At 35.1% G+C, this 23,856-nt stretch overlaps 1 protein-coding gene across 1 annotated transcript in view; it reads left to right on the forward strand.

The window, feature by feature from the left end:
* Nucleotides 1-23,856, forward strand: part of LOC112053476 (protein spire) — a 234,814-nt gene that overhangs the window by 137,022 nt on the left and 73,936 nt on the right. Inside the window, exon 4 of the mRNA XM_052891144.1 lies at nucleotides 17,394-17,551. Coding sequence (XP_052747104.1) covers nucleotides 17,394-17,551 — 158 coding nt within the window. The remainder of the gene's footprint in view (nucleotides 1-17,393; nucleotides 17,552-23,856) is intronic.

The following is a 23,856-nucleotide window of genomic DNA, read 5'->3' on the forward strand; positions in this document are numbered from 1 at the left end:
TATATATATATATCTATAGAATTAATATTTATTTCAATTTCAAGTTTGACTCGTTTAATTTTTTCACTTCACTTGCTAGCTTTATACAGAAGCTTTTTGTGTCTAAATTAAACCCTAGAACCATTTCATAGTACGTATTATGAACACCTGATCAATCAACAAGCGAACTGTAGAATGATACAGGCAATAGCAGACATTCTGTTAGACTGTTGACATTCAGAATAAGTTTTAGAAATAAGCAAAATATCCTCCAAGAATATAGTAGACAAAAACTATGTAAACGTAAATGTTCTACTACTGGTAGCTTTACTTTAGTACTTTAGTAAAGACTAAAGGTGTTGTATTTACCCAGAAGGTAAACAATTAAACTCATAACAATTATGTTGAAATTCAAATCGTAAATACTTTTTATAATCTGGTTGTATTACTATTAAAAAATAGGCGTCTTTTAAATCGGCAAAAGCTAAAAAAACATCCAGGAGAGACGAGCTTATTGGCGGTTCTGAGATCCTCCATTTTAAAATGTGGAGTTTTAACAAATTTATTAAAAAAAATTGTATTAATAATAAATTAACATAATTTAATATGAACCTTTTTTCGCCATTAGGTTTGGGGACTAAAAAATCACCCTCCTCTCTATAGCATGGCGAGATAGCGCCTTTTTAAATAAGATTAGCTATTTTAATTTGAAAATCTTGAAGCTTAATCTTAATAGGTTATTATTATTATTTTTGGATAACTGGTAAACTAGAAAACGGAACTTTATATCCCTTTATACAAGATAAAACATTACGATCAGACGTCAGCTTGCGCCATACATACAAGAAAAGTTGTAACCTGCCAGTCACCTGGGGAACTAGTATCCCCTCTGTTTGTAGTGGGCATTGTGCCTGGTCGCACACGATGGCGGCGCCTTTTGCGCTGACACGCGCTTGCGCAGCGAGCGCTGTACCCGCAGTTCGATGACGCATCGTCTCTGTTGGTCTGTTGGTCTTCGATTCACAGTCTGCGTGGTCGACTGCGGGTGCTTCCAGTTTAAATTATTTTGTGGCGTAGAGGGTGTGGCATTCTTTGTAACGACTGGCTTGGGTGTGGGCACTAGTAGATCTTGACTCCATTTGGTAACAGCTTTCTTAGCTCTTAGTTTTTCAAAAAATACTTTATCCAGACAGAAACGTGCCTCTTTTCCTTTTCCTTTAGAGCGAATAGCTTGTAGTTTATTAGTCAATGTAAAAATCAGAAAATTCACCTAATTTTCCTGTCTATGTCTATTATATAATGAGTAACACATACTTAATAAGCGTGCTGCGGTACTGAAATGCTTCAGTAGGTTGTGATTGATCTCTGATTTCTCTGATGCTAAAGAAATATCTACAGCAGTCATAGTAGTTAAAGCTGCCAATGCTACACCAATTTTGCCTTGTCGAGTTGTCAAGGAACTATCTTTCTTCTTAAGTAAAACGGAAACCGCAGCTTTGACCTTATCATTTAAAAGAGGTGGCTTTAACCGACAGCAATTAGCCCAAAATGGGTATTCATCTTTAAATTCTGTTTTTAAACCATTAAAAAAGTACCTCTCAGTCGTGGCGCCATGTCTTTATGCACATCTTTTCCTGATAGATAATCATCTTCAGGAGCGTCACCTAATATGTTAAGTACATCATCGTTCAAGTGGATAATATAGTCTGCACTACTCTCATCCTCTGGTGGTGTAGTTGTAGCTGATGTGGATGATTATTGCGAAAGGTTTGAAACTGGCGATGGCTCAGTCATGTGATCACTAAAATCGCCATAAGTCTGTGACTGTGGTCAGGTTGGTTGTGACAATCTAGCTCATTTTCAGAGTTATTTATTTCACATTTCACTAAGGTAACTCATCTTGGAGATTTTGTAACAGTGAAGGTAATGGTCCAGAAAACCATTCGCATCACAAACAGAGATATCTCGTACTATTATTGGCCAGTGAAGGTAATGATCCCGAAAACCATTCGCATCACAAACAGAGATATCTAGTAAGTACTATTATTGGCCAGTGAAGGTAATGATCCCGAAAACCATTCGCATCACAAACAGAGATATCTAGTAAGTACTATTATTGGCCAGTGAAGGTAATGATCCCGAAAACCATTCGCATCACAAACAGAGATATCTAGTAAGTACTATTATTGGCCAGTGAAGGTAATGATCCCGAAAACCATTCGCATCACAAACAGAGATATCTAGTAAGTACTATTATTGGCCAGTGAAGGTAATGATCCCGAAAACCATTCGCATCACAAACAGATATATCTAGTACAATTATTAGCCAGTGATCGAAAAACCAATCGCATCACAACAAAGGTATCAAATACTATTAATAGCCAGTGAAGGTAATGATCCCGAAAACCATTCGCATCACAAACAGTGAAGGTAACAGTCCCAAAACATGTACTGTTCGCATCACAAACAGTGAAGGTAACAGTCCCAAAACATGTACTGTTCGCATCACTTAATTTGATACCTAACGTATTACAATGAAAACCAATAGATTTGTTTGCATCTCAAAGCATTGCATGTTCCTTATTATGAAGGTACTTCGACAAGAGTTTGAACGTGTATACTCATATCAAACTCTTTTTATTGTTTGTATCACTTTTATTTTAACATTACTTCTCATTGCTTGATTGCACATTCACGATAAAAGGTCAAAGGTACCCACAGAAGTTATAACATGAAGGTAACAAATCCCATTGTATTGTCCGCATCATTTCTATTTTTCCATATGATGTGAATATTCATACCAATGCCATTGTATTATTTGTATCACTTTTATTTTACCATAATTTGTCTAATTATGCACATTCAAGATAAAAATTCAAAAGTACCCACAAAAGTTGTAACATGAAGGTAACAATCCCATTGTATTGTCCGCATCACTTTTACTTTGCCAATCAAACTAGTTCTAACAATACCCTTGATTACTACGTCGTATTGTAGGCATCAAATTTGCAAGTTTAGGTAAGATATGAAAAAACTAAATTCTAACTGCAGAGAGGTGTGTAGGTAGGTAAGTGATTCGAAGCTCGTAATTGCTGATTAAGAATAGGTTATATTATAATTTTACTGATTACGATTACTAATCAGAAAGGACTAACCAGATCGCAAATAACGGCATGTAGATGTAGATCGTGAGTATGTTTTACGTCATCGCTTTCGTAATTTTGCCTCCAATTTCTCAATCCGGCGTAATAAATACTCGCTATTATCACTGCCCCTGTGCTTACGCCTTTTTCCCATGTTTAGAGCTGAAAAACACTAAGAAACGCACTAAAAGAAACTTAATATTTAAGAAAGTAAAATACGAGGAGTGGCCGGTACTGCACGAAAACAGATAATGAAGGTTTTGACGTATGAGCGCGCGCGCCATTACCGACATGGGGGCGCTACTGAGCCGAAACTGTTCACTTTGTTGTGTTATAGTGTTTTAGGATCTTTTTTTTAGATTTTCTTTAAACAATTCGTGGAAATGGCTGAGAAATACGAACCAGTACTACAAGTAAATATTAATCGCGAGAATTGAGCAGCGAGGCATAATTCACACAATTTATTACAAGTAATGCAGTTTCACTCGCGTGATTAGACACTTGCTTTCAAGGTTAGATAACCGACAAAAAATGTATATAAACAAAATCAACCGTGAACCTATCTGACCTTCAGTAAAAGCTAAGCATAGTTTGAAAGTTCAACTTAAATCGTTTTTGTTTTTCGTAGGTACGAGTAGTTCGTTGTTTCAGAGTTAGGAAAGTTAGAGAAGAAAATACTAATGCTGTCCTTAATTCTGCCATATATAGCATTGACATCTTTCAGTACGAAGTTTGATGTATCGAATGATGTCTGAAAGATGACAATTATAGTCTGGCGCTTTGTATGACGTGTTGATTGCTGGCACTGCGAAGATATGCTCAGTTTTTGTCGATAGTTTTGCACTTACAATCAAGCGGGTCATCTGTTTGTTTAGTCAATCACAGTACAAACAAAGAATCTATCAAACAAATAAATATCTGCTCGTTGTATAAAGTTTTACTCGTGATATTAAGATGTACACGTGATATCTCAAGTCCAGTTGTACCATTATCACATTTCTGTTACTTTGACATGTTCCACTGTCTTCATCAATATTGAACGTACAAAGTAACACACGTTAAGTGTTCTCTTACAAATAGCAAGTAACAAAGTAACCTACACAGTTTTCATTTATTTACCTCAGATGGGCGCTCGCGCAAGATTATCTCAGTAGCAATCGCCAGCGCTGTTGCTAGTACGTGAACACGCATAATCGTAACCTTTAAGATTTCCCGTTAAGCGGACGACGTGAAATTAACTCAGTGGTCATGGTTTGCCCATCCAGCTGTCCATCATTCGATATTGTTATGAAAGTCAAGTTCGGCTGTACGTTTATAACACGGTGCATAGATCGATCAATCGATTTCTGCTTGTAAAATTTTAACTTGAATAGAGAAGCCGTTACTGTTACTGTTTCTTTCACAAGCTTGTAAGTTAAATTAAACTTGCTACATTCTAAGTATGTTGTGGTTCCGGTTCAAAATTAGTATCTGATTTGATGATGATAATTTATGTTGTTGTCGATTGAGTTTACACATATACACAGGTGTAGTTTATAACAGTAAATTATTATGGCTCTTACATTAAAGTTTGGATCTATATCTATATTATTTGGAGTACTATTAGCGAACTGAAAACCCATGTTTCTAATTTCAAATATGAAATAGCAATCTCTTAGATTGTAAATATTATGTAAAGATATGCGAAAGTAACGATAGCTTTATATTAAGTTGATTAAGTAGAAATGGATTCGATGACATATCGAGAAGACAGAGAAAGGAAGGAATTGAAAAAGGAAATCATTTATAAGAAAAATATTGAATAACTTCACGCAACACCAGCAAATAAGTAATGCTAGAAAAATGATTCCACCTACAAACACATACCGTAAAGATAATCATTACGATAGGCGGTATTGTAACAATAATTGGATGGGAAACGTAATGTTATAATGCACATAGCGGCTGACGAAGCGGTAACTAGATCACTACCCTATAAATCTTATGGAAACACAATGGCGTGAAAATTCCACCATTTGCATACACTCGTCGCATTCCCGAGTTTTGCGAACTGTGTTACTTCATTAATAGCAAAGCTTCCGGTGCTTTTTGTTCCGATTTCAATCTTACTAATGTATGCATTAATCGATTGACAAGATAAAATGTCCGGTTGTTCCGGGCATCACATAGATGGTACCATCACCCTCCTCTAGTTTATTACGAATACCATAGTCGGTAGTTTATGTAAAAAGTACGATTATATCAAATCTAACTTTAAGTCTAAGTATTTTTAAGTCGCGTAGAACAGTCTTTTCATCATTTTAAATTGCAAAGTTTATAATTGTAAATTGTGTATACCTTTTTAATGAATTTACTTAGATAAAATAATATACTACAAGATTGGTGCTATATACTTAAGTATATTTATGTATATTTCAGAACATGCCTGAGTTAAGCAAATATATTTCCTCACGATTTCGCGACCATAACCACAGATTAGATAATATTAACTTCAGAACATATAGGGTATGATGAATCGTAAATCGCCATGAAGTACGAGGCTTATCTTTAAGCTGTACATTATTACTATTTATATATTCGTAAGTGCAATAGTTTTCTTTGATGTTTAACCTTATTCCTTATAAGGTTGTTAATTTTCGCTTTCTCTAAACACTGTCGCCTGTCAGCGATATAATGGTTGCGAATGTCCTCTATAGACTCGATGGTGCATATGACATTTTAGGTCTTGTCGTTTATCTATGACCTCTGGCCCAACACCGGTTCGAGCACCTCCCACTGTGTTAGTTCACAATGAAACGACACAATCCGTTCCGCCTGCGTTTCACCACCCTTTCTAACTCTCACGGGCTCGTTCAATCTAAATTGAGTTGTCATCTCATAGGCTTTTCTTCTGTGCCGTTTTTGTCTCAGCTGGAAGTAGCATCGATTCGATTCATAATCGTGTCGAAATTTATCTCGCTTCTTTTCACGAGCGCTATATTACCAAAATATTCTGCACGACGACGCTAAAAATTTATTGCGTTGTAAAAGCTGACAACGGAAAGTATACCGTTTTGCATTGCTCGCTTTTTATGCCAATTAAAATAATTCCGCAATACAGTTGCGGTCCGTTTTGAAGATAACCAGTTCCATAAACACGTATGAAGTGTAACCCAATATCCTAGATCAAACATTACAAAACATCGCCATCGATCGGGTATTGATCCAAAGCTCGTTTGAAAAGTTTGTTCTTATTATAATAATAAACTTTCCCATTCACTCGGTGACGTGGACACGATACGATAGTGCGTGGTGTATGTAAATGCAGGTCAATCGGTCGCTGACAGGTGATCACAACAAGTCGCACAATCGATCTCGTCGTGTGCTCACTGCTCACTGTCACTGCTCGCCCATTGTATGCGCGATGCTATTTTTAACACAATGTGCACATTGACATTACATTTATGAATCAGGTGTTTGATACTGATGAATCGGATCCCATAATAGGGACGATTGTATAATTATTGTATCTACTGCGCTAACTATGTCATCTTTTTATAGTAGTATTAGTATTTTATCTGTAGATGCCCATTTATTCAAAATATTCCGTTCATTGACCTTGCTTTCTGCACTTCTTTTTTTATTAACATCCAAAGTGATAAGAATAAAATTTTAGGAGGAGTTTTCTCCTTACTATATTAATTAAGTATAGATGTAATCATCAATGACGAAATCTGATCTTTCTTAAAATATATATAAAAGAAGTGACAAATACAATAATAATAAAACAAGAATAACCACAAGCCAACAACAATATGCAAGGTCATCGCGAACGAATAGAAGAAAGTTCACTTGATGCTTTTATCTAAGCTTTTATATGCAGATCTAACAATCTTCGCAACATTCCCACGACCTTACAATTGACACACACAGAATTAAAATAACGTTTGCCTATGGTTAAACCATTTGGAAAATGAATTAATGGAAAATAGGTACACACCTATTCTAATTATTCTTTCATGTATACGAGTATTTTTTCTAATAAAGCAAGGTCTTACCAAAGCAAAAAAATGTTTTGACTGATTTGTTTTTTTATGTTCGGTCTAAATAGAAAGGCGAAGAATATTTAATATATAACTATAGAGAATATCTAAACACATTAAAATACGTAATTGGTAGCTTAGAATGGGAATCGCTACTTCGAATTATTTTTATAGGTGGCTTTGCAAACTTTGGTCGGTTACTTTTCCAGTAAAAATGGTTTATATTTACATGACTTTCATTTGCATTGCAAACCAGTATTTTTTTTATTTGTGTATTATAAAATATATTTTAAATATGTCTGTAAATCAAGTCTTAAAGTTGAATTAGTAGATATTTAAAAAAATTTATTAACATTATTTTTTCATCGTTAATTTTTGAATAAATCTAGCCTACTTCTTGTGGATGATATTAGAATAATTCACGCGATCTTATAATAATTCACTATTAACGTATTTAAGGAATCAGCAACAATGACACGGCTACACCGTAACCTAAAGAAAAAGCATAAATCGCTATGAAACCGGAATATTTTTATAGCGTCTACTGTCTGTAACCTGACGCGTATTGTTCCGATTGTTTAGGTTATAAAGTATTATTTATTTAGCCGTATTAAACAAACAGATATGTAAAATATCTATTCGGTCGAATGTACCTATATAACAGATAAAACACTAAAGCTTAGCGCTTATACCTTCCAATTGAGAGACTGCACTGATTATGTGATGCAGAATTAAAAAGAAAATAATCGAGGTCGATTTCTAAAGATTTATTATTTGGAACGCCTTTAAATAGATTTTTAATAACAGCTTAGGTACTGCACATGACTCTGTTGTATCTTTTACTTGTTTTGCAGTTTTTTTTTTATTTAAATCTTTAAAAGTGCTTATAAGTCAAATTATTATTTGTATGTTTTTGTTTTCTTGGAATTGAAACAGTAATGTTTAGATTTAAAGTAATGTCGAATCAGATTCAGTTGGCTTACTTTGCTGTTGAATGTTTGAGCATTTTATCTTAACGAGTTGATGTTTAGGTGATTTCGCGGTACATTTTGCACGGTCCGTTAAATTCTGTTTACGCGTCTACGTCTCTCGGAACCTGTGTTCTCATGTAAATAGCTTTTATGCGTTTCGAGAAATACGAAACTGTTGTAAAGTTTTGCGCGTTGTTTATAGCGCTATTTTTCTATATTGGACATTGTGGTATTGTGACATTATCGTCCAGTAAAGTTATTTATGATACCAGCGGTCGCCCGCGACTTCGTCTGCCCTTAGACCTCCTTACTCCGGCCCTGTCGCAAAATCCGTTCTTAGCGGATATCTACTAACTATGAACTACGTCCCTGCCAAATTTTAACTTTGTACGTCAAGCTGTTTTCGAGATATCGTGAATGAATGAAAATGATATGAATGACCTTTCGCTTTTATATATTTAGATTGCAAGAAAATGTGACACTTTATTTGAGTTTTTGAATTTTAATGTTTTCTGTCTAATGCTTTTTTTAACTTAGAAGGAACCACTGTTTTCCATCTAATGGTTTAATCCTTAAAACTTACAACATACACCAATTATGAACCGATTTTAAATTAGTTATTATAAATTTTAAGTTTTTCCTTTTGTTTTTGTATGATGTGTAAAAATCTGTTTTGTGTTTTTTTTTTAATTTAATAACATATAGACTTAACCGTTTAGGTTATTTTAAATACTCACAATACATATCGTCCTATATTTCCAATGATTGTAGAGGCGGTTATTTTATTATTAAATCCATGTTCACGTCAAAATCATTTTAAATTTGATATTCAACTTGTTATATCACACACATGAACGTTTCCTTTCCATAAAGTAAGGTCGGATCTGCTACATGATGACATGTATTCTACGAGTTGCTCCAGCTAGGTTAGAGTTCAAGTCAATTTCACCGTTACAACGTTTAATTATTCAGTTTCATTCCTAAACGCTGTTGAATAGTTAATTCGATTACCTAAGCGTATGTAAATGAGTGTCCTGGTGTCGGTGACTAGTGTTGCGTCACACGCCTCACTAATAATAAAGTGACGCCTATCCGTGCGTGTAGGTGTTATTGTTTTAGCAAAATACATCGAGCTACCGACTGTCATATATTATGAATGATCGTCTTACTTAGCTGTGTACGTCGATCCAACAGTATTGATTAGAATTCTATTTTTAGTATAGATATCTAATTTTCGTAAGACATTTGATGTTGGATTGGACGCGTCTGTGTAAATACGCGTTAACAAAGCAGTAATGTGTTCTGCAATTATCATTTGTCAATTAGTGGTTTCTAAACAAAGGGGTTTTTTAAGGGTGTCTGTCTTCTTAAAAATCTGAACAAATTAAAAATACATTTCTGATGTGCTGACGTTACTTTAGTTTAGAGTATAGACACACAAACGCGTTTGTGATGTCACTTTACTGCAACATCTAAAGCCAACCCGTCTTCTCCTTTGTATTCGTAATACAGTGCAGCTATTTGTTTCTTTATTTATAAACAGTTGTGTAAAGTCAAATGTAATTATAAAAGTAACTTTATAACACCATCAACTTCATCAATAAACGTTGTTTTACTTTCTACCTTTACAACTTTATTGTAAACATCGTAAATCCATTTGAGTATTAAACTACTTTCGCTCCTGAGATAATTCTCGTTACTTGGTAGGTACAGTTTACGCTGGAGTAGTTCACCTGCTGCAAATTTATTTTCATTTCGGCAAATGTGTTTTGTACAGTTTTTTTAGAAGTGTTTTGGATACAAATGCTTATAGGTACATTTTAGATTTTATTTATTTTTAATTCATCTTTAACAACCCATATTGTGCTTATTATATTACTATCGATGAGCATGAGTCTCTTCTCAGAATGAGAAGGGTTAGGCTCCACCACGCTGACCGGTATTTCTAATTAATGGTACATTTTTAAATGATGAAGACGATTTACGCTGGTAAAGAAAGACCAATTCATCATTATTGACCTATATAAACGTCCGACTACTAGGCCAAGCCTCCCTTCGTATAGAATAGGAAGGAGCTTGGAACCACCTTCATTGCTCCAAAGCAGGTTGATGAACCCAGGACCCCAACGCAGGACCTCGTGATCCCAAGTAATATTCTATAACCAATGAACCAACGAGGTAATTATGTTCATACTAAAATCATTACTTCTAGCTGATTATAAATGCAGAATGATGTAATTCACTAAAAATTCAACATCAATACCCTGCACTAAGTATGGTTTATGAATCAGAAAGCGACAATGCTTTTGCCGAAATGCATTCGTCTTCTTAAATCTTGTACGGCAATAATTTACGTCGTATTAACCGGACGTCAATGGTCTGACCCCTTGTTCATGTACTCGTATCTTGGGTTCTGATATAAATTTAGTGCCCGAAGTTGTCAAGCAATTAGGGTCGCCATATAGTGATCCATGTTGTTCGTAACCTACTTTTGTGTTTAGACTTTAAAGCGACGTTAAAGTAGAATTGCTTGAGGTTTTGCTGTGGTCTATTTAAAATGTAGTAGCTTTTATCTACATTACATTCTTATATATTATATCAGCCATGTGCTTTTCTTTCTTCCTTCTTTATTAGTTAGATTGCCAAAATCCAAACGCTTCTATTTACTCCTCATTCTAATGGACTAGGTACAGACCTTCAGTTTTCTCTAATCTAAATTTCATTAGTAAATCGGTCTCTAAAATCAAATTCTTATGAAACCGTCTTCAAATTGATCCATACCTTTGGGAACTGTACTGATACACAAAAACACGCGGTAAACGCGAGTCGGAGATACAGAAAAGTGTAGCAATATTAAAATAATCTAACTGACCTCTACAGAATTAAATAGTGAAATTTTAAAGCAAGCAGAGTTTACCTAAATAGACAATGTTACTATACTTTATATCAGTCATTGGCGAGGTCCTAAGGTTATGGTGAAAGTGGCGCCGGAATAGCACCCATTTAAGGGCTTTGTCCAACACAAATGTTACAAATTGTTATTAATAGCTGGATGTGTTTTGACGAGGCCTGTAACTTTTATCATCTTTGTTTGCAGTTGATTGATTGTCTACATTTGTACTCGTAGGTGATGATATTTTCATTTGGAGTGATAAATTTCTTAGTTTAAATGCTTCGCTTTTGGAATTAGTATGGCCTTAAGGCATACGTGGGGTTAAAACGCTTCGCTCTATAACAGACATACACTGTAATGTAATTATACTTGGAATTAAAATTACAGATGAAAAAGTACTACTATTCTTTTTTCATCCTTGCTTGTCTTACTGCTCTTTCAAATTATTAAGCAACATATTCTTGAGTGTAATTTTTGCCTTCAATGACCTAAAGGTATTAAAAAAGTAACAAACAGTCTATGATCTGCTTAAAATGTCTGTAAGGTACTTCAAAAGTTCCATTAGAATAGATAACGACGTGGTAGTCATACCTTGGTGCAACTGACGCAAAATTAGAACTTGGAAATGGCAAATACGTAAGGGTTCTCTAAGGGACTACGTGGCGCTATGATAGGAGAAGTACGCAAGTTTTTTGGCGAATCGTCTTTGGAAGACGTTCCTCAAGGTGCATTCTCGAATAATCCAACACATAGGTTCGCAATTTGAAACAACCGTTGGATTAATTGCCGTACAAGCCCGGGTCATAGATGTCAACTTTACTTAGAAATTATAGGTCTTGTCAAACCGATGATTAACTAGACTTGGCCGCGTTTACGTGCCAGCTCAACCTCTTAAGCACAAAATGGAATATAACACTTGGCGGTAAATGAAGACGTCCCGTTATTACAGCACCCTGGGAACCTGGCTCCACGAGCCACATTGCTCACACTCAATGATTAGAAGAATGTAATAGACGAAGCTCTCGTAAATATATTATGAGTGTAAACGAAGCCACTAGAGAATATTCATATTCTCTAAGCATATTTTGCAGAAATGTATCATCAAGAAAGGAAGTTCGATCCGAATCGTCTGAATTAGGAAGTTCGATTGGCTTTGGCCCGATGTGGCTTTGTTTGCCCATATACTTTCTACAAAATAAAATCAGCAAGTATTTTGGTACATACTCGTATAAATAATTTTATTTGCTTCTTAATCAATAGGGATAATTGATTAAGAAGCAAAAGAATTAGTCTCGCATCATTCTTAACCGACTCATGAAATTTTTAACCGACTTTAGAAAATTCGGTTTTCAATTCGCCACGGGCTTTTGGCGGTGCCATAAAAGAAAATTTTGCTTGGCACAACTTCAAAACCGATCAGTAGTTACAACTTAGAACAAAGGCACGATATTATTTTTTTGGTTTTATAGTTTATAAGGTACATCTTTGTTATTTATTAAGCTGATTGTTTTTTTCAAATACGTATTTTATTATCCCTGGCGCATATTTTTGACATTGACTTTGTTTTATCAATTATACTTGTATTTAAACAGACCGTTAAAGTTACTTGATCGACCATCTTCTTACCTGTGCTCTGCCGTCTATTTTTTCATTTTCACTTTAGTCTGTGATCACATCTAACAACGGTGAAGTGTTAACTGCTACTTGCTCTGTCCCACGACAGAAATATACAGCACCGTCACTTAAAATCATGGTTATTGCATATCGGCTGTTCTCGTTATAATTTCTTATCACCGTAACATGTATATTGTACGCGCGTATGTTTGTACTGTTTTCATAATTTCATACATGAAGTTATTTTTAACCGTTAGATGTGACATTTTTTTAGAAATGCATACTGATATGAACGAAATCTCGTAATTTTTGGCCATTTTTTACACAGAAAACAGTGTATATATTTCGTACAGACCATTATTTGTAAAACCATTGTTATTCAAATTGAACAATTTGAATAAAATTCAATTGAATCGATCAATTGTCCCAAATATCGTTTTATTTGTTTCTTGTATTTCAAATTTTGGCGCTACACCAAGTTTTTGCGACAAACATATTAATTAGCGATTTTATTTTGTTTACTTAAATTGTATTGTTTGAAGGAAATACCTAATAACTTCTACGATATCTGCTTCACCAATGGTTTACTTAAAAAATAAAACATTGCCACATTAAATGCGATGTAATTTTATCTAAGTAGTCTATAAAATGAGAAAATATGGAGAGGAGAAGAGGAAACGATTTATACTATTTTATGAGAATTTTCCTTTATTGTAGTAATTAGATTAGTAATTACATATTATTTACCACAGTTACTGAGTTTTTCTGTGCTCTATATCACTCTGACCTAAACTAGTTAGTAAATAACTAATACGCGTAATGAAAACTATCCGAGGCTCTATATTTCATTATCACATACAGAAAATATATGCGATCAAGTTATCTAAACTCCAGACGTGTCTAGATCTAGCTTAATAAGTAACTCGTCCAGTCAATAACTCTCTTGATAAGATTAGAGTATCCCGCAACCTCGGCGCGAGAAAGTGAACAGTTCTAGGACCTTTGCCATGAGTAAGATTGTTGTACTTTAAAGCCAAAGTTTGACAAAGGATATCTAGTCTTTGTGGTACCCAGTGAGTCATACTGATCCTCTAGATATAATACGTATTTCCAAATTGACAGATTTATTTAAAAAATATTAATTTGCTATTAAATAAGAAAACCTCCAATAAGGATATATCTTCTTTTGTTGTTTGAGGTTAAGTCATAAAACAAGTTATAATTAAGTAAAACTATTTAAAAACATTTATCATTACTCATACACAGTGGCGTGCATTTCATATATGCAAATGCACTGCCTGTCCTGGGGATTCATTCCGAACAATTTTTGGAGAAAGCAATGCGATATTTTTTTAAAAACATTATATCTACCTCAGAATAATTATCAATTTTAACAGGTAGTCAAAATTACTTCGTCAATGACTTCTTTACAAACAGTTACTTGAATGTCTATGTTATTGAATTATTAGTAAATGCTCTTTCCTCATAGGCTCAGCTATAGGCAGGCATAGGTCACGACATCAGTTAATTGTTACACAAGCCCGGAGATATGTATCGTCTGCAAGTATTGTGGACTAAGCTTGTATTGGTCAGACCTTCCGCATTTTATAAAAGCTTAAAGTTTCACAGCTTATACTCCTACCATAGGTAAGGACAGTAGGTAAATATAGTTCGTAATGGATTTGAGAAGCAGGTCTCGAAGATCCAGATCCGAAATTGTCCAAGTATTAAATGTGTTTTGTGATTTTTTTTCTACGGGATATCATGACAAATTATGTCCCCAGTGGCCGGCCACTTATTTTGTTGACCCTTGAAGAATCTTTAATGGTTTTTTCGAAGGGGTGCTCGAACTAAGTGATAATTGATATTATTTCTTATATTATTCCTATAAATATATCTATAAAAATTACGCATTTTATTTGAGGGTCCCTAAAATCTGCCATTTCCCAAAGTCACCACGGCCCAAACTACGTAGTTAATCGTATTAACCAGCAGGTACGGTACAGAACGGTAGGAGCATGAGCTGATAAACTTAGCTTTCATAAAGAGGAAGGTCAGGTGACACAGGCTTTCGTTCTAATTTTATAAAATGAGGCAGATCTGACTGTTACAGGCTGTTGTATGAGGGGTTGGCTGCTTGGCGCCGGTCATGACGCGGCGGATCGCGAATCGTGACGAAACCAAATGCCATTCCGATTGATGTTTATTTATCAGTTCGCGTGATGTTTAACAACCACGCATTGTGTTTATGTTAACTGTATGCGCGGGACCTAATTATTTTGGATGGAATGCGCTTGCACAATTTGTTTTTGTTTCTCCCCGGTGTGCGCTCGCCTTAACGATTTTTAGCTATAACAAGCAAGCAAGCTTGAGCAAGGCTGGGCAATAATGTGATTAATATAAATTTATTTGAAAAATAATAACGTACTCTATATTCTTTAATATAAAGAGGTAAAGCTTGTTGTATTGTAGGGGGTAATCTCTTAATCAACTGGACCGATTTTGAAAATTCTTTTGGCACTAGAATTTATCACGTTATTTGTGTCAATTTTATCCCAGTATTCTTACGGGTACGGGACCTACGCGGGTGCAACCGCGGGATGTCTGCTAGTTGGTAATAAAGCTACACTTACGCCTCAGGCGGCACTTGCAAGGAGGTCTTCCTTGCATGCCCAATGAAGTATTACTGAGTTTACGCTGGAAACCATGCCTGTCAGATCGGAACACAGCAAAACTGCTTGGCGACAGTAACAACCAGTGCTTTCCCTGATGAGCTTTATCATAAAAAACTCTACGTTTCCGTAGTCGTGTATAATATAATGCTTTTGTTAACAGTGCAAATAAGGGTAGGTCGCGACTCGCGAGTGTTTACTAAACTAAACAAACATTAGCAACTGCACTGCTGTAAACAAGCTAAATTTAATTTCACACAAATTCGTATGACCCACTGTATACAATCGCCAACATCGGATTAGAATATGAATGGTTGAATCATTATAAAGTTGAAGTGGAACAATACAAAGCGTTCGATCAACTGTCACCGACAAACAATGCTCAGCCAAATCCCGGTGACCTTGGCGGGCACGTGTGATCTGATCTCGTTGCGTGTCGCAACTCTTTGGTCACGCTCTTTTCATGCCCCTGTAGACTGAGGACTAAATGATCCACTTAAAACTTAAGACAAAACTTTAAAAGTTAAAAAAAAAAAAATTGGAAGCTATTTTCTTGAAATCGAAGATTTTTAAATTTCAATTAAATTTGCATTATTCTACATGGCTATTCTTCCTTCGTTTTAGGAAAAGTATTTTAGATTTTAGACACACATTGCAAGATGTTCGGAGACTCTCCTTCCTCAAATATAATAAATAGCTAACCTACATCCTTGTGCAAAATTTTTCTGACTTTAGACAACGTAAAGTGTTTAGTTGCGGAATCTTTTAGGTAGGTACTTCGTCGAGCCTGTTGCGTCTTGTCTTTGACTTTTGGTGTGCTCTTTTGCTATATATCTTAACATTTATTTTAGCAGATCACTATCAAGGCAAACTTAAGTCCTAGCAGCTGCTGCACTACCTAATACGTCTTGAAAAAATTGGTTTTAATTGGACGATCGGCTGTTCAAAACTCGGTGGTTTATCACGGCCCTTACATAAAAGCTCCTTCACACGTAACATTCAAAGGGGTATCTCACGTAACATTTCAATACGAATCATACCTAAATCCAAGATTTAAGTAGTAGTAAGTAGCCATAGCGGAAAACCTTAAAAACGAAGTTTTCCGATTCAAGTCAACGATCTGGCTGTTCAAAATTCGGCAGTTTGTCGCCGCCCTAACGTACTCGTAAAAGCTCCTTTACACGTAACACCCCGTTACGACTGTTATGAATCATACCCAAATCTTGGTACGGACTGAAACTAACGACGTAAATGGACGAAACTCCACGGTCAGCCCAATTACGTTTGATCGTGTATAATGTAACTGTAGGCGGTGGATATAGAACGCAACGGTGACGGTGATTTTATACGGAACAACACATAAATTCAAGGTTTCCGGTTTGAATGACACTCATATTTTGATTTATTGTGTGAGTGTTGCTGTTGTTTGTGATGAATATGGTCCGTGGTTTGAGTGGGATATCGTAAAATATTCTAGGAAGTAGAGTACACCAAAAACACATTAAAAACAACAACGACGTAAAAACGTATGTCTTCAATATCCGTTTACAAATATTTGTAAACGTACGTTTTTAAGATGTATTCTACTATTCTTGGCGGAGACAAATCCAACGAATCAAAAACCATGAAAATCGGTCCAGCAGATCTCAAGTTGTAAGTGTTGTAACAAACCTGACTTTCTTTTATATATTACATAACATTTTAATCCGTTCCCTTTTAAAATAAAAAATGAGCTATTGATTTTGTAAAAAAGACATAATTATAGTTATCGCTCAAAATTACGGGATCTTCGTTGTAGAAGTTTATTTTTTTTGATAATGCTTAGGATTTTTATACAAGGATAATAATTAAATATTTTTTTTATTATTCTGTTTCCACGTTGAATTAGTTTGTTCTTTTAAAAGTCCAAAGTACTTTTCGTGTAGTAGAAATTATAAATCATTGCTTCACACTGTACAATCAGAAATCACTCTGTTTGCCAGTTTTGCACACTTTTGTGTATTCCGCGTCGTACGTATCGGACGCATTGCATCCAATCATATCCATCCATCAATCCATCCGGAACCCAAGACACTGATGTTATTTTGTTATTGTTCCAGAGGACGACGAGGAGTGCGAGGGCGCGCTGTCGGAGGGCTCGGAGACGTCGGAGGGCGGGCGCGCGGACACCGACGACGAGGGCATCGAGAGGGACTCGGAGCCGGCGCCGCGGCGGCGGAGGAGCATCAGGAGGTTCATGCTCAAGGATGTGGTGGAGGTGAGCGGGAACTTCTATATCTATACTAGTCTATAAAAAAAAATAAGCTCTCAACCGATTTTTTTTATGGTGAGATTAACCATGTCATCATCATCATCATTATCAACCCATATTCGGCTCACTGCTGAGCTCGAGTCTCCTCTGAGAATGAGAGGGGTTAGGCCATAGTCCACCACGCTGGCCTAATGCGGATTGACAGACACACACGCGGAGAATTAAAAAAAAATTCTGGCATGCAGGTTTCCTCACGATGTTTTTCCTTCACCGTTTGAGACACGTGATATTTTTTTTTTACCATGTACGCAGGAGATATTATAGTTGGACGGCAGACCAGACGGTGAAAGATCGCCTCCAAGACACATTTTGACTAAAATAAAGTACCATTGCGACACGAAATCAAAAGTATTGGTACCCATTACCTACCCACTTTCATAGCTGCGTTTCTTCTATGTCTCAACTTTAATATAGATTATATTTGTCAATTCCCATGCGTTTAGCTTTCACTTTGAAGAGGAGCTCGATCCTTATCTAAAAAGGCATAATAGTTATGGTGCTGTAAAGTTCAAGACACACTAAGAATATATTAATGAAAGTTTTTAGTTTTAATTAAGTGAAAAACTAATTATATGAAAATCTTATTATTGTAAACATTATGTTGTAAACATTAAAGTTTTTAGGGATGTTTGTGTGTTTGTTACACATTCACGCAAGAATTCCCGTATTCATTTGGCTAAAATTTGGTAATGGAATTAGAGTCATTTATTTGCGAGGAACATATATAGTACAAAAACGTTGTTATGTAATAAACTACAATGTTTCACCAATAAACAAGTAACAATGGAATACAATATGCCCTGGATTAACACGCTATTATTATTTTTAACGATATAATTTTCTTTTATTATTTTTTTAGTATTCAATTCTATTATTTATTATGCTATTATTTACCTCGAAAAAAACATGGTACCCGTGGGGTTTGTGAAACATAGAATTTTAAATTTCACGCGAATGAAATCGCGGGTGTCCTCATGAATAATATTTTGCGGGCGGGTTGCATAATGAGAATATAAATAATCATTTCTGCATATTGAAGATAATTATATTATCTTATTCATTTTCGATTCGAAATCGAATAAAAGTATTTAGGCAAAAACCGCTGATGGCGTCATTCAATTAAATTTCGCTTGATTGAATTATTTATTACAGAAAATATTAACATTTTAGAATTATTCGCAATCTATTAAATTTTGACTTCCGCATTTTAGTTAAAATTGCATTTTTTGCATAATTAAGTCGTAGCCTTGACAAGTTAATGTTTTATTTGATGCAGAAGCGATGGTAATTACCAATATTGCTAAAACAGGTTGCTATTTTTCTACTTTGGTATATATATTTGGACAAGTTTTATATGTATAACTGTTTGAAAGTATGCAAATCGAATTTAAAAATAACCAATGAGCTATACAACATAACATATACAATTCCGACCCTTACGAATATATCTAAAATAATGACTTTTATTTTAGAATTTTTTGCATCATAATAGAAAACTGTTTATTATTCTATATCTATTATATTATTTTAGATTATTATCGGATCTTGTTCTATAATGTATTCTGTGATACAGCTAAGCTGGACCACATTAAGTATCAAATAAAAAAACTATTATAATAATCGCTTAGAAGCTATGATGTACAGATGTACAATTTGGTACACAGACAGACACGTCAAACTTAACTCTCCCGTTTGCCCAAACAAATAGACATACAGACAAAATTAAAAAAAACAATATGTTGTTTTTGGTCGTGTAAAAACTACAAGCATTCACGCAGTTACTTTGAAATGACAAACGAACGCTTCAATTTTATTTATATTATGTATAGATGCTTTGAACTATGTGTGTACCAGACCTTACAGTCCCCCTGTGACGTGTGTTGCATCATACGTTAGTCCCGAGACAGTGATGACAGCAACTTTCACTAGACGTTAGACTATGAGGAAATTACGATGGACTCACACATGGACGGGATCATCCCGTTCATACTTGTATTACGAGGAGTTTAATAACAATTTAGGTAGAAGTAGTCACTGAAATGTTAACGGTTTGCATTTGCAAAATGTGTATAAGATTCTGGAAATGTGTTTAAGGTCTGGGTTACGATAATAATTACATAACAAAATTGTCGTATTTCCACCTCGTGTTCTGAATACGATAAACTCAAAAAGATTTCGAAAAATAATACCAGTTTGAAGCTTTCCTGACGTGTGCTTCTTAAGAGAATTATTCGTTCATCGTGATATAACAATTGGACCATAGTTTTCTGCAGAATGTAGTTGTATAGGGTATTGCATGATCATGAATTCATTCATTTTCATTCATGATCAGAATCACCCAATGACCTTGCCCGCAGGGTGGTACCTAATTAGCTAACGAAACGGTCTCGAGCCGTCAGCATCCAGCGGCTCCCTGCAACCCGCTTGATGTCTTCGGACCATTCGGAGTGGGGGGTCGATCAACACTGCGATTTCCGGTGCGGGGTCGCCATTCCAGCACCTTGGGACCCCAACGTCCATCGGCTCTTTGACCTATGTGGCCTGTCCATTGCCACTTCAGCTTTGCGACTCGCTGAGCTATGTCAGTGACTTTGGTTCGTTTGCGGATCTCCTCATTTCTGATTCGATCACGGAGAGAAACTCCAATCATAGCTCGCTCCATCGCTCGTTGAGTGACTTTGAGCCTTCTATTAAGGCTTGTTATAAATTACACAATTAAAAATTGATGATTTTTCACTTTCCTGTTATTCTACGAGTTTTTTGTCTAGCTGGGGTGGGTGCTCCTTGTTTTCGTTGGTTTTCGTGTATAATAGCAAAATAGGTATTTTTGCTCATTATGAACTTCCACAAATTAATACCTGCTTCTATTCATTATTAAAAGTACACATACATACACAACTGTGCCAGAAGAAATTTTCGAATTTCAAGGTTCCACATACATCAATAACACTACAATTTTATAGGCATATCAAATAAATTTTCCATATTGACCACTTTATGGGATATGGAATAGACTAGTTAAGTGATAACAACTTTACTATGGATGATAAGGACTTATTTACATAGCTTTTACTGCTTTTAGCGATATAAGCTGGTTATAGAGAAAGTGACTGCATAGTTTCAAATCAATTTGTGATAATATTAAAGTGTGGTCGGTATTATCGCCTTAATTGTAGGAATATGTTATGAAATTGTGTTGCAATAGGTGCCACCTAAGATGCATTGAATGTTTATCATTTTTAGGATTCCGTATTTAAAAGGAAAAAACGTTAAATAGCATTGTTTTTGATCTATCTGTCAATCAGACCTTTTTTGTAAAGAATGTGAAAATATCATACTAATATTAAACACGTACTCGTAGGTTCAGGTCTGTAATCCCTGGGAGCTGAGAAAAAAACAGTCTTCCAAGTAATTGAAGTATTTAAACGAAAGACGGACCTTACTTGTCGCCTAAGGGATATCAAAAAGTTGACCTAGATTAAGAAAACAAATACATCCGTAAACAGCAAATTTGTATACCTAGTTACTTTCCAAAAAACCTCATTGAAACTTTAATGACAGAAAGGAACGATATCGACTCGTACTCGTACGAGACAATTTTCTTCTCTAGGGTGTAAAGTGCGCGCGTTTCGGTTATAGGTTTATAACCGAAACGCGCGCTGCGAATGCATTTTCCCACGTTTCTCACTGTGGGTGAGGTTTAGCGTCGGCAAATAAAACGCTGAGCCGTGGTATCATAAATTGTCTTTATTACCGTCAAGTAACTAAAATTTTACCACTAACGAGTGCAAATGGCCAATCTATTGAAACCGTGAAGTAAATATTTCTATAGATTAAATCCAAAAACCGTAGAACTGTTTACCTGTAATTTTTTTATACTTTTGTAATACCAAATACTTAATGACGGGTTTTCAGCACTTTAACGACCAGGCATACCTTTCTATAGGAAAATTGATATGAACTCACGAGGGCGTTCATATCTCTTATATTATATCATATATCTCCTGGGTTCGATACCTGAGTTTTTCTTTATTCTAAGAAATTTTCAGTTAAAATTCTCAGCCTGGAGTTTGAAAGTATTGCACCTTATTTGTGCCTCGGAATGTACATTGAACCTTCGAAAGCAGTCATTAGTATTAACATTTGATCATTTATTACTGAGACGGGCAGCGTGACGTCAGGAATGTGTATTCAGCAATGAAAATCTTCGTATAGTTCCAACAAAGTGTATTATCACCAAGAAAGATCGCGCTCGACTGACTACCAGACGACAAAATAAACAGTTTTACAATTCAAAATGGTTTCTGTATCTTACAACTACTTTTTAATTATACAGTTTTACGGCTTAGTCTAACATTATGAAATTAATATCATTATAATATTTAAATTAATTATAAAATGTAAATAGTTTACTTTAATCCGAGTTTAAATAATAAAGCTAAAGATCTGAATCTTTAGGTTTAGTCAAATCAGTATCTAATAAACGAAAAACTGTAATCATGACATTGAAGAATTATTATCAGCAAATAACAGACAATGTTTATAATAACATATAGATAGTTTAGTATAGTATAGTTTGTTAGATGGAACTCGTAGGCCCTCGTAACACATTATCAAATATACTCATTTTTCTTCATTTATGTTAATCAATTAACTTACAAATACATAACAACCCGAATCGGAGCGACATGGCGGTTCTTAGCTCCATATTCCTTCCCATAACAATAGAATGTTATTAGATATAATGAAATATATTACGTCTTTAACTGCATCGTCTTACACAATTGAGTATCCTCGTAAAAAATCGCACACTATTATTTATAGGATATGCTGTAACTTTATTATATCTTTATTAATAAAATAAACCTACGCCACCGATTACGTGTTTCAAAGAATAGTAGAAAAGAGACGTGAAAGTAGGACAGAAACAAAACCTTCGCATTTGATATAATTTATTTATTACCAAAATAGGAATTTTCCATATAAAAATAAGTATTAATAATATATTCCTTCGATCGATCGATATAAATTACGAGTATATGGTAATATAACGCACGGTGGAAATAATACGTTATGATGCTCGCACATCTTCACCAGCGTGATTACAAACATGGGCGTATTGGGTGGGTTCGAATGCCCACGACAAATGCGTACGATATTTGCAATGATGAAGTTCGAATTAATTATTGTTATAATAAACGACGCTTACAGTATGTATGCCCATTTTTAACTCGAATTAAATATAATAAAACAAGGTTTCTATCCCAATGCCCATATATGTGTGTAGTAGGCGATAATTTAAATAATTATTGAACCGTTTAGTATGGGATTTTCTTTAACATAATGTAAGTATAGAGGACGCAATTTCAGGGACAGTTTTAACGATATAGTTTTTAAGAATTCCTAGAAAAAATAATATGATAAGTTATTATGCTAACTTAAAAAACAAAACTTATAAAGAAACTCAAGAAAATATTTTTATAATTATTTTTAGTCGGTCTGTTGATCTTTTTATCTATTTAATCTAACCAATAGTACCGGATTTTTACAGGTAGATAAAGCAAAGCTATCTTCATTATTAACAACTCATATTCGGCTCACTGTTGAGCACGAGTCATCTCTCAGAATGAGATGGGTTAGGCCTTAGTCCACCACGCTGGCCAAATGCGGATTGGCAGACTTCACACACATAGAGAATTAAGAAAATTCTCAGTTATGCCGCTTTCCTCTCGATGTTATCCGTCACCGTTTGAGACACGTGATATTTAATTTCTTAAAACGCTCATAACTTAAAGGAGGTGGATGTCCGGGATCGGATTCCTACCTACGCCCTCTGAATCGAAGGCAGAGGTCATATCCACAAGGCTATCACGTTGAGACAAAGTCTTAAGCTAGCTTAGTGGACCATAATAACGCCTTTTCTGTCGGCGACCCATGTTGGCATTTCTACGGTAGTGTGCGATCACTTTTATTCCAGTAGCTGCCATCTAGATCATCAATATACATGTAGTTATGAAACGGCCGGTCGACATCAATAACTCTGAATCACTAACGAACTATCGACTATAATTAGTTGTTAACTTTGTTTTGCATAATCCCTTAATACTCGTATATTAACGCAGACGCGTGTTAACTTTCATATTGTTTCGTAAAGGGTTCAGTGGTGGGCAGTGAGATGTTATTACTCATAGAGATGTTGTAATTATAATGTTTAAAGTTACGGTATAGTTTTAGTAGGCTATTCAATTTTG

This window comes from Bicyclus anynana, chromosome 3 (assembly GCF_947172395.1).
Source record: "Bicyclus anynana chromosome 3, ilBicAnyn1.1, whole genome shotgun sequence".
Classification (NCBI taxonomy): Eukaryota; Metazoa; Arthropoda; class Insecta; order Lepidoptera; family Nymphalidae; genus Bicyclus; species Bicyclus anynana.